The 15,240-nt window shown below is 34.5% G+C and overlaps 2 protein-coding genes and 1 pseudogene across 2 annotated transcripts; all 3 read left to right on the forward strand.

Moving 5' to 3' along the window:
• The first annotated feature begins 697 nt into the window (after nucleotides 1-697).
• LOC106330366 lies at nucleotides 698-4,855 on the forward strand. The gene is made up of 12 exons (XM_013768841.1): nucleotides 698-844; nucleotides 913-1,177; nucleotides 1,275-1,371; nucleotides 1,466-1,590; nucleotides 1,668-1,752; nucleotides 1,846-1,972; nucleotides 2,051-2,238; nucleotides 2,330-2,453; nucleotides 2,535-2,750; nucleotides 2,860-3,018; nucleotides 4,446-4,530; nucleotides 4,611-4,855. Exons 1-12 carry the CDS (start codon nucleotides 698-700, stop codon nucleotides 4,853-4,855), a joined length of 1,863 nt encoding a protein of 620 aa, XP_013624295.1.
• A 111-nt stretch (nucleotides 4,856-4,966) lies between these two features.
• Nucleotides 4,967-9,674, forward strand: LOC106330367 (annotated as a pseudogene).
• A 4,597-nt stretch (nucleotides 9,675-14,271) lies between these two features.
• LOC106334255 lies at nucleotides 14,272-15,038 on the forward strand. The gene is made up of 4 exons (XM_013772557.1): nucleotides 14,272-14,330; nucleotides 14,438-14,564; nucleotides 14,649-14,808; nucleotides 14,888-15,038. The coding sequence occupies exons 1-4, from the start codon at nucleotides 14,276-14,278 to the stop codon at nucleotides 14,915-14,917; spliced, it is 372 nt and encodes a 123-aa protein (XP_013628011.1). The 5' UTR covers nucleotides 14,272-14,275; the 3' UTR covers nucleotides 14,918-15,038.
• The last annotated feature ends 202 nt before the right edge of the window (nucleotides 15,039-15,240 follow it).

The raw sequence follows: 15,240 nt of genomic DNA on the forward strand, positions 1-15,240 counted from the left end.
GATCGTGCTGATAACGTGTTATAAAAGAACTGGAATTTATTTGTATCGCAGGAATTTAAATAAGGGCGAAATTTTATACCCGTAGAAAGAAATAATACTGATACAGAGAGAGAATAGAAGAGAAGTGTTTTTTGAGGTGTGTTTTATAAACGATCGAAACGATCGTTTATATAGAAGAAGAATTCACTGTGCAAATAGTACAGCGGGCCCCACATCTTTTTATATATTCAAACATTTCGGCGCTGCTTTTGTTTACTTTCGTAACAGTTATTATATTTTCCTTCTAAATCTCGATACTATTCAACTAATGATTCCTAATTCTACTCAAACAACATTAACTGCAGCAAATCATAGCACAATATTCTTCAATTCGAAAATAAAACATCCAAACTTTTTTCCTATTTCTACTCTGTCAAAATAATCAAAACATGTATCTATTAATTAACACAATCAGCATATTCTTTCATTTAAACTTGCAAAACACGTTTTCCTTATATTTAGTGAATATATACGATTGTTAATTATCTCTATTATTAAAAAGGAATGTGCATATCTGTTTTAATTTTGCGTAACAATCAAAACTACCAAAAGATTGTGATTTATCCTATTAAACCTATCATTCACATTGCCAACTATATATATATCTCCTCTGTCATACGTGAAATACATATCACCGCAACCCACCAAGAAAGTAAACATGTCTAAGCTTACAACTTTTTCCCCTCTCACCAAACTAAGACCTTTCAAAGACAACTGGCGAGTTCGAGTGAAGTGTTTGCATTCATGGAAGCAAACGACAACTTTTGGAGGGGATACCTTCGAGATGATTTTCGCTGATGAATGGGTAACGTTTTGGTGACATTTTGTTCCAATCTTGACACTTCATTCTAATCTCAACGTTTTTTTTATTAGGGTAACAAGATCCAGGCTACTTGCAAACGAACTCTCATGTACCGAGTTCAACGTGATTTGCTGAAAGGGGAATGGGGAGTTATTGAAAAATGTCACCAACATCCAGCTGGTGGTCAATATCGAGCTACAGATCATCCTTACAAGATGACGATAGCAGAGGACGCCATCCTATCCGGTTCGAATTTTAGTGATGATAGAATGTTCCTGAATCTTGCCAGTTATGAACAAATTGAAAATGGAACTCTAATGGCACCTTTCCTCATAGGTAATCTCTAATTTGATTGTATATATATATTTTGTACTGTTTTGGTTAATTTACAATATAAGAAAACATAAACGATGTTTTATGTATTTTCTGGCAGATGTAATAGGGAGAGTCCATGAACTTGGTGATGTTCAAACCGTCCAGGTGTCAGGAGAAAACAGAAAAAGAGTTCAATTTCGCTTGGTTGACGCCGAGTTTGTTATTCGAAACCTCTGTTTTTACATTGTATTCTATAGTTATATTCTCCTTTTTTTGTCTACTAATTACATATAATTTATTAATGGTCAGAGGAAACAATATTGCATGTTGTCTTTGGGGAACTTATGCAGAGCAACTAGAACCTTTTACTGAGAACACCAAAGATCAAAAAATTGTTTGTTTGATAAGATTTGCTAAAATCAGCTCCTTTAGAGGTATGAATATTGCTTCTTAAAACACTGGTTGATTAATGTATTTTTATTGCTCTAATTAAATTTTAATGTGCGTGTAGGAGAGTTACAAATCACCAATGCTTTTGATGCATCCCTCATGTACCTCAATCCAGTGATTCCTGAAATTGCAGATTTAACACAAAGGTTTCATATTATTTTAATATTTTAGATTTTAGATGCTTGTATTGTTGATGAAAGTCTTAAGCGTTATTTGATTATTATCTTAATGGATTGTAGGCTGTCAGATAATCATCAATCTCTTGCTGTGGTATACAAACAGAAAGGAAAGGAGTCTAAAAGAATTGTGTACAACTGGGATGATGCTGAGATCAAATCTATTTCAGAAGTTAACGAGGCCAATCAGGTATTCACATATAAGTTTACTTAATATTTTGTAACCGTAAATTACATGTTTGTATTTTATAAAAAAATATTGGTGGAGATTTGCAAAGTCATATGTACTATTGAAGCAATAGATACAGACTGGGCATGGTTTTACTTCGGCTGCAACCATCACAACAAACGTGTCACTAAGCTTCCTAATGTTGATTATGGTAGGATGACAAAAATTGATAAACCATTGTTTCGTTGTGAAGGTTGTCAAAATAGTATCACTAACGTGTCGCCCAAGTAAGTGATTTTTAGCTGTTTTATGAGTTGAATCATATTATAGCTTTATCATCTTATGTTTGTGACAATGTTATTTTTGTTTTTTCATTAGATTCAAACTACATTTGATTGTCAAAGACGACACATCAACCTGTAAGCTAATGTTGTTGGGCTCTATTGCTAAGTCCATCATTGGAGTTCCTGCTGTTGACCTATGGGATGGCTCCTATGAGGAGGTATTATCTTAAAAATAATTCTGTTGTAATCACTTACTAAACGCATTGATGCCTTATTTTTTTATTTTTAATTATTGGTAGATTGAAGATCCAGAGATACTACCATCAGCTATTATTAGTTTGGTGGGAAAGTCATTCTGTTTTGGAGTTTCTATAGGCTCAGATAATGTCACCAATGGAGCATTGACATTTGTGGTTCTAGATGTTTTTTCTGGAGATAAAGTTCTTAGTATAGAAACAGAATCTCAGAAAATTTCTGAGACTGGCACGTCCTCTTCTACCATGTCATCTGGTAGTGTAAGTTTATTTTTAAAAATCTTCTTCTAACTTTCTAAAAAACTGATCAATATTTTGGCTAACAATCTTCTTCTACCATATTATAACTTAGGTTTTGATGTTGGAACAGCATTCATCAGATGATTATCCAACCCCCAGCACAAAACGCAAAGAGGGTGACACTGATCTACCTGACTTAACATCTACTAGCAAGAAAGTGTGCACGAAGTTGATCAAACATGAGAAGGTGGAAAAGGCAAAGACAGATTTGGCTGAAGATTGGAATCCAGTTCCTTGCGTTTTATGTTTCAAGTTGTTTTTCTATTCACGGTTTTTTTTCCAGTACTTTGAATTTTATGCATTTTTCTTATTGGTTTTCTGGGTTTTTAAGAAGTTTCAATATTTAATAATATGGATTTATCTATGGTTGAAAAACTATTATTGCCTTAATCATTATCATCCTAATACATATCCCATATATATATATATATATATATATATATATAATTCCTCTGTTTTTTATTTCTAAATTCGCTTAACCAACCAACAAATTCGCTTAACTAACCGATGACTTAAATAATATACATGTCTAACAATTAGATTCACTATCCTACAACTATAACATGAGTTTGTACACAACATACCCGTCCATCAATATACGTAAAAGCCGTGCCTTTTCATTTTTAGTTCCAATGGCGCTTTAATGCGTCCTTTGCATATTCTTTTATAGTCTTATTGACCTGTTAATTACATAAGCAATATCATTTTTAAAATGGTAACAGAAAAATTAACATTAATGGACTGCCTTTTAATTTTTTTAGAAAGGTATACAAGAAACAAACGATTGATATCCGTTTGACAGTGGAAAAAGATATACTAATTTCTAAATATACTTAATACCTAAATCTTTTTCCCTATATTATAGCTAACAATATATCTATGTATCTGAGATTAGAACCATATTATTGAGTATACCTCTTACAAAATAAACTTGAAGCTGCGACTCCAATTTATTTTGCGCAGCTACTCCATCGTCTTTTTTTCTCCAACGAGCCCTTTCAGGTCTTGGTTCATAGATGACTAAAAGGAAAAAATCGATTGAAACCAATGGAGATGAACCTGCAACAAAGAAAACAACACCATCATTCAATGATATGCTGATCCCTCCTGTGATCCAGAGTTTTACAAATTCTAACTCATATCCGGATATTCCATTGAGTTCTATATGGTTTAGACTGTTTGAAAACATAGAAAACCACCAAGTTCCAATAAATTCAACATCATATCAACAGATAAGCATGCTTTCACCACAAACTCCAAGAAATATAAGATGTGTGCTTGGTAAGTGTTTCATTTAAAACCAAGCTTGGTTTGCCTGATATCTTTTAAAAATTAGCTTTTTAAAACGTGTTTCATTTGTATTTCTTTGCAAGGTCTCGATTTAATGAGAACCGAAGTGCCTCACACACCAGTAATGAACAGTTGCTTAACATCATTAACAAGTAACTTTCATTCTTTCAATCTAATATAATTAAATTGCGTGTTCTTATACTAATTTTAACCATAACTACTCTATTATAAACAGGGGATCTACATAAGAGTAGCTTTGATTCTATCAAACATGGGATCTACAAAAGACAGCAATCAACTTCAAAGGGGTCAAAATGACCTGTACTAAAAGACATTACGAATGTAGCTCATTTTCGAAAATTTAAGTCAAATTCACAATCACCTACATTCAATGGATCGTCTCAGACCATAGACGAAGATAATTCAATAGTCGGAAACGATTTGTTTGCAGGTTTGATGTACTATATTGAGTACATTGTAATACTGTAAATCAAGTTATTAGAAATTAATTCATTTGTTTTTTTTTTACAGGAATGATTGATACTGATGAAGCACAAGTGTTTGAATGTAGTTCTCAAGAGAATACAGATAATGAAGATGAATATTCTGATATAGATGATCCTATGGATTCAGAATCGACTATTGTGCTTAATGTCCCAACGACCACTCCACCTATGTCACTATGCCCTGGTGGTCTTACCAAGTTTTCTATATCGTCCACGAACAATTTAAAAGAAAGTGGTAATGTGTCTACATTCAGTTTCTTCATACTGTAACATAATATTTGTTATAATGTTCAAATTTACATTATTCTTGGGTTTATATTTTTTGCAGAATATTTAGATGAAGGAGATCCTGACTACAAGTGTTCTCATTGTGGGGCTATCATGTGGTATGGAGAAAGGTTAAACAAGCGTAGAAATGCAAAGAATCCTGTATTCGCATTATGTTGCATGCAAGGTCAAGTACAATTGCCTCTACTGAAGGAACCACCAACAGTTCTAAAAAATCTTTTGGAAGGAGATGATCCACAAAGCAGACATTTCCAGAAACATATAAGACCTTATAACATGGTTTTTTCATTCACTTCCCTTGGTGGAAAAGTTGTGAGGGCTTTAAAAAAGGGTATAGGACCTGATATGTTTCAACTACAGGGAGAAAATTACCATTTACTGGGCAATCTAACTCCGCCTGATGGAAGTGAAGCCAAGTTCGGGCAGCTATACATAGTTGACACAGAGAATGAAATTGAAAACAGGGCAAAAAGTATAAGGTATGAAAATTATTATTTCTAATTTCGTCCTCTAGATATAATAACTAACCTGATTTTTTTTTTTTAATATGTTTTCAGCTCTGGGAAACAGAAATTTCAGGTCAACAAGAAGGATAATCTCAGGAAAGATATTATTGAAGTTTTGATGAAGATGTTGAACGAAGTCAATCCATATGTACAAAAGTTTAGATCAGCAAGAGATCGCTTTGACACAGACCCTGAAGATTCATTTCATATGAGGATTGTTAGTGAGAGGTTAAAGGATGGAAGAACATAAACACACCCACTGCCTCGGAGGTTGCTGCACTTATTCCTGGAGATTTTAGTCTTGATATGGACAGAAGGGATATTGTTCTACAACAAAAATCAGGGAAACTGCTGAGAATAAGCGAGATTCATGCTTCTTATCTTGCACTTCAATATCCTCTTTTGTTTACCTATGGAGAAGATGGTTTCAGACTCGGCATTAAGAAAGGAGCAACAAAAATTACATAGAAACAGAAAAAGCCTAATATCAGTATGAGGCAATTCTTTGCTTTTCGTCTACATGAACGTAAGAATGAGTCTCATTCTCTCCTACATTCTAGAAGGCTATTTCAGCAGTTTGTGGTGGATGCCTTCACAACAATTGAGTCTAACCGCCTGCGATATTTGAAGTTAAACCAAACTTCTTTGCGATCTGATAGTTATGACTCCATTAAAGAGTCTGAGAATGCAGGAAAAGTGGATATGAATGAGCAAGGATCAGAGTTTACGTTACCAGCTTCTTTCGTTGGGAGTCCTAGATATATGAAGAACAATTACTTAGATGCTATGACAATATGTAAGCATTTTGGATTCCCAGATCTTTTCATCACTTTCACATGTAATCCCAAATGGCCAGAGATCACAAGATATGTTAAAGCGAGGAAGCTAAAGGCAGAAGACAGATCAGATATTATTTGTAGGATCTTCAAGATCAAACTTGATTCGTTGATGGATGCTTTAACAAAGAAGAATCTTTTGGGAGAGACGCGCTCATGTAAGTTAAAGCGAATTTGGATATCTGTTTTAACGTTTTATTTGGACAATATATTTTCTATAATTGATGACTAAACTGTAATTTTTCTTTTGAATTAGCTATGTACACAATTGAGTTCCAGAAACGTGGTTTACCACATGCTCACATTCTCCTATTCATGAAGAAGATAAAGCTTCCTACAACAGACGATATTGTCAACATAATTTCTGCTGAGATTCCTAATAAAAAGGAAGAACCAGAACTTTATGAGGTCATTAAGGATATGATGATTCATGGACCATGTGGAGTAGCTAATATGAATTCTCCATGTATGGAGAATGGCCGTTGCTCTAAGTTATATCCTAAACCATTTGCTGAGAAGACCACTATTAATAAAGAAGGATTTCCTATATATAGAAGGCGTCAGCAGTCCGAGAACTATGTTCTCAAGAATGGAGTGAAATGTGACAATCGATATGTCATTCCTTATAACCGAAAATTATCTCTTCTTTACAGAGCTCACATTAACGTCGAGTGGTGCAACCAAGTTGGATCTATAAAGTATTTATTCAATTATATAAATAAAGGAAATGATCGTGTCACAGTTGCTGTTGAGCCCCCAGACCACATTGTTGCAAGTGAGTTAGGAGATGTCGAACTTACTAAGGAAAAACTTGACAAGAAAAGGGATGAACTCAAGGAATTCTTCGATTGCAGGTATATAAATGCAATGGTTATTTCCAGTTTACAACTTCCTTAACTAATCTGCGATTTTGCTGTGAACTTATCTGCGATTTTGCTCTTAATCATTTGTTTTTGCAGATATGTTTCGACGTGTGAAGGAACGTGGAGAGTCTTCTAATTTCCAATTCATTATCGATCAACTGCTGTAGAGAAGCTTAGTTTCCATCTCCCTGGAAAGCAAGTTGGGACTTTCAGAGGGAAAGATAAATTGAAAGTAGTGGTCAGTCGGAAGCTCATTGAAAATACAATGTTCTTGGCTTGGTTTGAGTTGTGTAAAATTGACTCCCTCGCAAGAACATTGACCTATGCTCAAATTCCAAACTTCTTTACTTATGATAAAAGGTCAAAGAAGTTCAAAAGACGGAAACGGGGATTTGCTTTAGGGAGGATTAATTATGCTCCTCGGACTCAGGAAGATGCTTATTTCTTGCGTGTATTGTTGAACGTTGTCAGAGGACCCACCAGTTATGAAGACATTAAAACTTATGAAGATGTTCTGTATCCGAGCTACAAAGAAGCATGCTATGCTCGTGGGTTATTAGATGATGATCAGGAGTACATTGATGACATAATAAGAAGAAGTTATGAAAGCACAGCAAGTGAGCTACGGAAAGTGTTTGTGATGATGCTTATCAATAACACTTTATCCAAGCCTGAGACGGTATGGGAAAACACATGGCAGCAATTGTCTGAAGATATTGAGCACTACAGGAGAAGATATTTTAATAGACCAGGTTAACATTTTATTTTTACACACAGCTTCAATAACACTTTATCCACATTACATCTTCTAATCTTAATCTGCTTGCCCATCCTTGTGTTTTTTTTGTAGGTCTATTGCTGAGTGATGATGATAAAAAGAAGTATGCTTTACTAGAGATAGAAAAAATCCTGAGGCCTAATGGTACTTCTCTAGCAAGATTTAAATCTATGCCTAAGCTACCAAGGACAAGTAGTCATGATTCTAACGTCTTGGTGTTAGACGCACGCAGCTATTGCCGTACCACTTTGTTAGAAACTCTTGATAAAGATATTCCAAAGATGACCAGCGAGCAGAAAAATATATATGAGCAGATTCTTTCAGCTGTGAATAAAGGAGATGGTGGAATGTTTTTTGTTAATGGTTTTGGTGGAACTGGGAAAACCTTCCTCTGGAAATTGCTTTCTGCAGCTATCAGATCTCGAGGAGATATTGTTTTAAACGTGGCTTCAAGTGGCATCGCATCATTGTTGTTGCAAGGCGGTCGGACAGCTCATTCCAGGTTTGGTATTCCCCTAAATCCAGACGAGTTTTCCTCATGTACTATGAAACATGGAACTGACGAAGCTAATTTAGTGAAAGCATCATCACTTATTATTTGGGATGAAGCGCCTATGATGAGCAAGCATTGTTTTGAAGTTTTGGATAGAAGTTTATCTGATATTGTGGGAAGCACCACACACAACCATTTGGTGGTAAGGTTGTTGTTTTTGGTGGTGATTTTAGACAAGTTTTGCCTGTTATCAATGGAGCTGGTAGAGCTGAAATTGTTATGGCTTCACTGAACTCATCCTATCTTTGGGAGAAGTGCAAAGTGCTTAAGCTCACAAAGAATATGCGATTGCTTTCTGGTTGTTTGTCACTTGAAGAGTCAAAGGACCTTAAAGAATTTTCAGAGTGGATTTTGAAAGTTGGAGATGGTAAACTTTCGGAGCCTAATGATGGTGAAGCAGAGATTGAAATCCCCTCTGAATTTCTGATTACCGAGGCAAATGATCCTATAGAAGCGATTTGCACAGCTATTTATGGTGATTCAACAACATTGCATGAAAAGAAAGAGGCCAAGTTTTTCAAGAGCGAGCTATTCTTTGTCCAACTAATGAGGATGTCAATATAGTTAATGATTATATGTTGGATAAGCTTAATGGTAAATTTCAAATATTCAACTTTATTTTTTTATTCTCTTTATTTTTTTGAGTAATTCCCTAATATATGTTTGTGCTTTCAGGTGAGGAAAAAATTTATAACAGTGCTGATAGTATTGATCCTTCCGATACAAGTTCAGTAAACAATGAAGCTCTTGGTCCTGATTTTCTGAACACTGTTAAGGTTTCTGGTTTACCAAACCATAGTCTTAGACTAAAGGTTGGTTTTCCAGTTATGGTTCTGAGAAACATAGCTCCTACCGATGGGTTAATGAATGGGACAAGACTGCAAATCACTCACCTAATGGATTTTATGGTTCGAGCTAGGATTATAACAGGAGAAAGGGTTGGAGAAACTGTTGATATTCCTAGATTGCTGATAACACCCTCAGACACCAGATTGCCCTTTAAAATGCGGAGAAGGCAACTGCCTCTTGCTGTGGCTTTTGCAATTACAATCAACAAAAGCCAAGGTCAATCACTATCTGAAGTTGGCCTCTATCTACCAAAACCTGTCTTTTCACATGGTCAGCTATATGTGGCTGTTTCTAGGGTCACTTCAAAAAAAGGATTGAAAATTTTGATTGTGGACAAAGATGGCAAACCTCAGAAAAAAACTATGAATGTTGTTTTCAAAGAAGTTTTTGACAACCTAGAACATTTGGAGTCATAAGGTATGTCTCCATAATCTTAGATATATACAGTTTTCAATGTTTATTTAAACAACTCATGTTATTGCGTAACAGGATCATAAGCATAGTAACTATAATATTCAAATACAAACGATGATGGTGTGTGTGTGTCTATTTTTTTTTCTTTCTAGGTTTCAGTTGGTTATGTTCAAGCTGTGGTGGAAGAATGCTCGCTGATTAGAAAGACTTCTTTTATTTATGCAAACAACATTTGTTTTTTATTTAATCAAACATTCACTTATTAAGATTCTTATTCTTGAATTTTGAACTGCTTGTGAATTCTCTTTGTTCATTTTAAACTATTATCTTTATCATAAACACTAATAAGCATCACTCAGACAAGTAATAACCATACATAAATATTTAAGGCAGTGTTCTTTCTTACTCACTATTTATTCTACATGTCCTACATTGCTTGCCTACTTCCACCGTTAGTTATGATAGATACAAAATTACTAACCTTAATTCATTCTGTTGTCTTCGATGTTGTTGTTTGCCTTTGTATATGTACTGGAAACGGTTCTTAGAACGTCCAACTCCAACAATTGTCACATTTAAATCGCAGATAATATAACCTGCAATCGATTGACATGCTGTTTTATAAAAGATAGTCAAGAAAAAATCAATCCGAGCTATGCAACACTCGGACAACTATAAACCATACACACATGCTCCGAACAATAATATTTATTAATCTACCATTTAAACATAGATGAGACAATCAATATCATCTATGCTCTGAACAACATGAGACAATCAACTCTATCCGACATATCTTATTAACAATCATCTATTAGTTTTTTATTTATTAATATACCTAAAAAAATTAATCCAATTTGTTACTTATTCAAACATATTTCTGAGTTAAAGAAAAGTTGGTTCAAACCATTCGCGGGTGAGAAGAAAGAAGAATTTTTACCACTTCTTTACCGAACAAAGGCTGCAAGACGTTTTTCCCTGTTGGGTAAACTAGATCCGTCTCTGTGTTTCCCATCGAAAGCTAATGGTACTCCATACCTTATCTGGTCTCTGCAAAATAAATCAAAATTGTTATTTACAAGAGCGTAATCGTAAATACTCAATTAAATTTCATTCAAGAAACTCAGAACCTTATACATAAAGTTCAAAGCTAACAAAATATCTATCTTCTACAGTTTTTGGAGTTAAGAAATTAATTTTTTCTCTCTATAGTTGAAAGCAGGCAATTCTGATCATCGTTTCACAAATTGAGCCGACCACTCTGTCCATTATGTGTATGCGATGTCTACCTTTTTGTTCTTCTATTTCTCAAGTTCTTATATCTGCAAGTAAACATAATATAAGACACATAAGACGATTAATTTATTACAATATTGACCTGAGACTTCTATATCAATTATTCGTATAATTTACCTATAGAGTAAAACTTCAATTGTGAACCTCTTCCACGATTGGACCGGACCCTGCTTGGTTCTGATTACAATATCAAAAAAACTATTAGATTGATATAGGAAAAAAAATTTAAGTCAGGATTTTACCTTTGCATGTCGACTCCACCTATGTGTCCAATCCTTTAAATTATTTATGATCTCCATTAAACAGTTTTGTTAGGAAGAAAGATGCCATAAGACCGATTTTCTGCAGATCGGAGATAACTATCAAGAGCAAGATCATTAAAAACAGCAGAAACTATCAAAATCCAAACCTTTCTTTGCTAGCTGTATTGACAAACATATCTGCATATATCGTATTCATCAGAAGATGTTGGACTCCTGAAGAAAGATTGCCAAGGAGCGAGAGAAAAAAAATTCACGATCTATTTTTTTCTGAGGAAATCAAAAGTCTCTGTTTTTACTTGGAAACGTAAACAAAAAAGATCTGTTTGTTCCCGGAAAAAAAAAGTGTAACAAAACCCTAATGGACATTTAATAAATCAAGATTTTTTAAGCCCAAATCATTATTGTTATTAACAGCCCTCATTACATCACGATATTGGGCTTCCCAAATTATACCCTTTTTTTCATTTGGTTCTTTCTGATTTGTTTTTTTGGTTTACAAAATAATCATCAGAACTTTTGCATTTAGAAAATGAATTTAAAACTAACAATGGTTCTTAAATTCTGTAAAAAAACATTTAATTAAGTAGATTAATATAGATTTCGTTGCCGTAAAAGTTGTAAATCTTTTGCATAATAAGATTTAGTATATGAAAACATTTCAATATAACTTATAGAGTATGAAGAACATATGATATAATGAGCCTATTATAAACACAAAATAATATTGTCACCATATAAACTGAAAAATATATAAACAATACATACTATAATATGGAACTCATATTATGTTCAAACATGTGAAATTATCTAACACTTGAATGATCCGTAAAAAAAAAACATTCAGAAAAATATATCACCCGCGCAGGCGCGCAGGTCAAAAGCTAGTAAATTCAATTAAAATTAGAAGCACACCAAACTTGTGTTTCTATTCTAGACCGGCTCTGTGCAATAAACTGATGAATTTCTCTCGATCCATAAAGATGATGGGGTTTGTTTGCTATTTTCTTATAAGAAAAAAACAGAAAAAGAAAATAGCATTACTGGAAAATGTAGTTTTCATTGTTTGCAACTTTGCATCCATAAAGGTATGTTATTATACTTGTTTTTGATTGTTAGGAAACAAATAAACAAATATGAAATTGTTGCATGGTTTGAGTAGATTTTTTTTTTTTTTTTTCCATCTATATTTTATTAGACGGGCGAAGCCCAAACACCAAAACATACAACATGCCCAACTCCGAAAGTTTAAACCAACGGGCCAAACCAAAACAAAAAACACAAACGGCCTCAGGCCCAAATGATTAAGTCGGGCAAACCGACATTTCATGTCCAAAACCCGTGTCAGCCCAAAACCAACGTGGGGACACGCGTCTCACTAAAAGTTACCGCCACCGAACGAGACCCAACCTCGAGGATAACGTCGGCGGAGACGAAAACCACCGCGAACTTCGCCGGAACACACCGGGATCAGAAATGACAAACACCGAAATCCCTCAGGACCTTAACCAAAACACCGCACCCACCTCCAACGACAGTATTGGAAGTTTGAAGGAAACAGCTTCTTCAATCGTACACGTTAGAGAGATCAATCGAACCGAGATCAAGATCTCATCCATGCTGAGGTCCACAATCACCACAAACCCGACACATACCTTAATCACCGCAGGCGAATGAAACGGCTCAAGACAGAGTCCTCACCGCCATCAATTCTTCTCCACCGTAACGAAGATCAACCGCTGGACAGTTTCGCCAAAAGGAGCACGAACCGCCGGAAACAGAGCCGGCTACACAACTGTCGAAAGGACCACCGTGTACCAGAGTCAGTAATCTTTACTCGGAAGGGAACCACCACGACTCAACAGTCTCTCAAATTCTCAGAGAGAAAAGAGAGAGAAGTCTACCATTCCCTTCTGAGTAGTTCTGCAACGAGATCTTATCCTATGGTTTGAGTAGATAACATGTAAAGAAGGAAAAAGGAGCCGCAAAGGAATTAATTGCTCACACAGCTGTAAATTAGCAAATCATAACTGAACAATCTCCTCCCAGTCAAACTCGCCACGTCTTTCCCAAAACATTTCGTGACGTGTTGTCTTCAGCTCATTTGCTATTTCTATTTTTTGTGTTAATTATAAATCCCAAAAATGCAAACCTGATTAGTGAATAAAAATAATCACACAATTCTAATTACTTAGCAAAAGACGACAAAATAGAATCCGAAATAGCAAGTTTATCCATTGCAGCTTTGCTCGCATCATTGCACTCTTCACATGTGCGAGTGCGTCTCCCGTTGTTATTTTCTCCGTCACGACAAAACACTTCCAAGTAATTACTATTCATATATTTACTTAATTTGTTACTAGATTTTGATCCGCGTTTTGAAAGCGCAGATTCGTTTTCCTCTTAAAATTCGATTTAAAGAGATAAAATACTTCTAAAATGTAAGATTTTTTCGTATATTTATGTTTGTTTATAGTAAATTATAATTGTAATGTTTTCATCTTAATTTTTTGAAAATATGATTTTTGAGGTTTACAAAAGAATAATTGATTTTGTGAAAGGAGTAAAAAGTTATATATACTTCTAATTAATGAACTTAATTATGTCAAAAAAAAATGAACTTAATTATGGAGAATTTATATATGTAAAAGTTTTTTATTTACTGTTAACTTATTAATAAACTATTATATTTAAAATTTAATATATTGTAGTTTTTCATTATGCGTATCTTAGTTTTTCATGAAAGTAAAACTTATATGTAAAATTTAATAATCAAACTAAAAAACAATTAGAATATGGGTTTAATATGAATTTATATTTGATCATAAATAGAAAACACTTTAAATTGGACTTCATTTTGTCAGCCTAAATTACTTAATTCGACCCAAATGGCCCAAGGAAAAAACAATCTCTACCGACAAAATTCTATTGTAACCGACCATTTACTTTTACAAAAAAAAAAACAGAAAAAGGAAAGTTAAAATAATTTGGCTGAATTCGTAGGACATCAACGGTTAAGTGGTTCTCTCGCGATCTTGAGAAATCTGATGATACGGCCATTCATTCAGTCTAAAGCAGATCAGCTTTTTGGTTGTGGAAAAGGTTAGAACCATCTCCCCAGTAACAATTATAATGTTAGATTGATATGTTCTTGGGTAAGTGTCCCGCTACATTGCTTTAAGTCTGTTTCTTATTTGATGTATATGCAGTTGCAGACATCGTACTTTGGAGAAATGTGAAGAATACTTCTCTCTGGAAGCACATTTACTTCGTCTGCAGACCAACTTTCGTTTGTGCTGTTGCTCTGTATGGACTCTCGTTTGTGCCATCAAAGATGTAAGTACTCGTATGCATCAATCTATGCATGTTTCTCTTTTGAAATCAATTGTAATTTGTTGACATATTTTGCTGTTTCGACAGCTTTGGGTTTCTTCAAGTCAAAAAAATACTTCCGTGGAGATTCGAGATTTCGGAGTCTGTAGTGAGAGATCTTAGCAGGGATATCATAGTTGCATGGAACCACGGAGTTCACAGTTTAAATTCCTTAAGCAAAGGAGGAGACTGGATCAAGTTCTTCAAGGTACAGTTTTACTCTACACATTTCTCTGATGCTCACTAAACATGAATATAACTCTCTCGTTTATTCATACCAAAAACAGGTTGCTGGATCACCAGACAATCGAAGATAGAGAGCTCTTGTTCTTCAAGGTTTATAATCCTTGCGCTTTGCAATATCCAAACGATTGCTTGGAGACTAACTAATCGCATGTAGCAAATCAAAAGGAGCAATAGTCATTAGAGTTGTGTCATTGCCATTGTCCCTGATAATAATCTAATCTATTAAAACAAGAGTACAAAAAAAAATAACCCTGAGTTTTTCTCAAAAATTACAATCTTGTGCCACTGCTTTAAATGTGATCGTTTTATTCATTTTCTAATCCAAAAATTTCGGTAAACCGTTCTCTTCATATCACCCTAGATACGCAGGTTTATTTTGGGCTAATCCAAATAT

The sequence above is a fragment of the Brassica oleracea genome, chromosome C3 (genome assembly GCF_000695525.1).
Source record: "Brassica oleracea var. oleracea cultivar TO1000 chromosome C3, BOL, whole genome shotgun sequence".
Lineage (NCBI taxonomy): Eukaryota > Viridiplantae > Streptophyta > Magnoliopsida > Brassicales > Brassicaceae > Brassica > Brassica oleracea.

Excerpts from the sequence above, each read along its gene's own strand:
- LOC106334255 (XM_013772557.1), top strand. The coding sequence starts at position 14,276 with ATGATACGGCCATTCATTCAGTCTAAAGCAGATCAGCTTTTTGGTTGT. Across the intron at positions 14,331-14,437 it reads GCTTTTTGGTTGTGGAAAAG|TTGCAGACATCGTACTTTGG; the intron begins GTTAGAACCATC and ends ATGTATATGCAG. Across the intron at positions 14,565-14,648 it reads TCGTTTGTGCCATCAAAGAT|CTTTGGGTTTCTTCAAGTCA; the intron begins GTAAGTACTCGT and ends CTGTTTCGACAG.
- LOC106330366 (XM_013768841.1), top strand. The coding sequence starts at position 698 with ATGTCTAAGCTTACAACTTTTTCCCCTCTCACCAAACTAAGACCTTTC. Across the intron at positions 1,973-2,050 it reads AAGTTAACGAGGCCAATCAG|ATTTGCAAAGTCATATGTAC; the intron begins GTATTCACATAT and ends ATATTGGTGGAG. Across the intron at positions 2,751-2,859 it reads CTACCATGTCATCTGGTAGT|CATTCATCAGATGATTATCC; the intron begins GTAAGTTTATTT and ends ATGTTGGAACAG.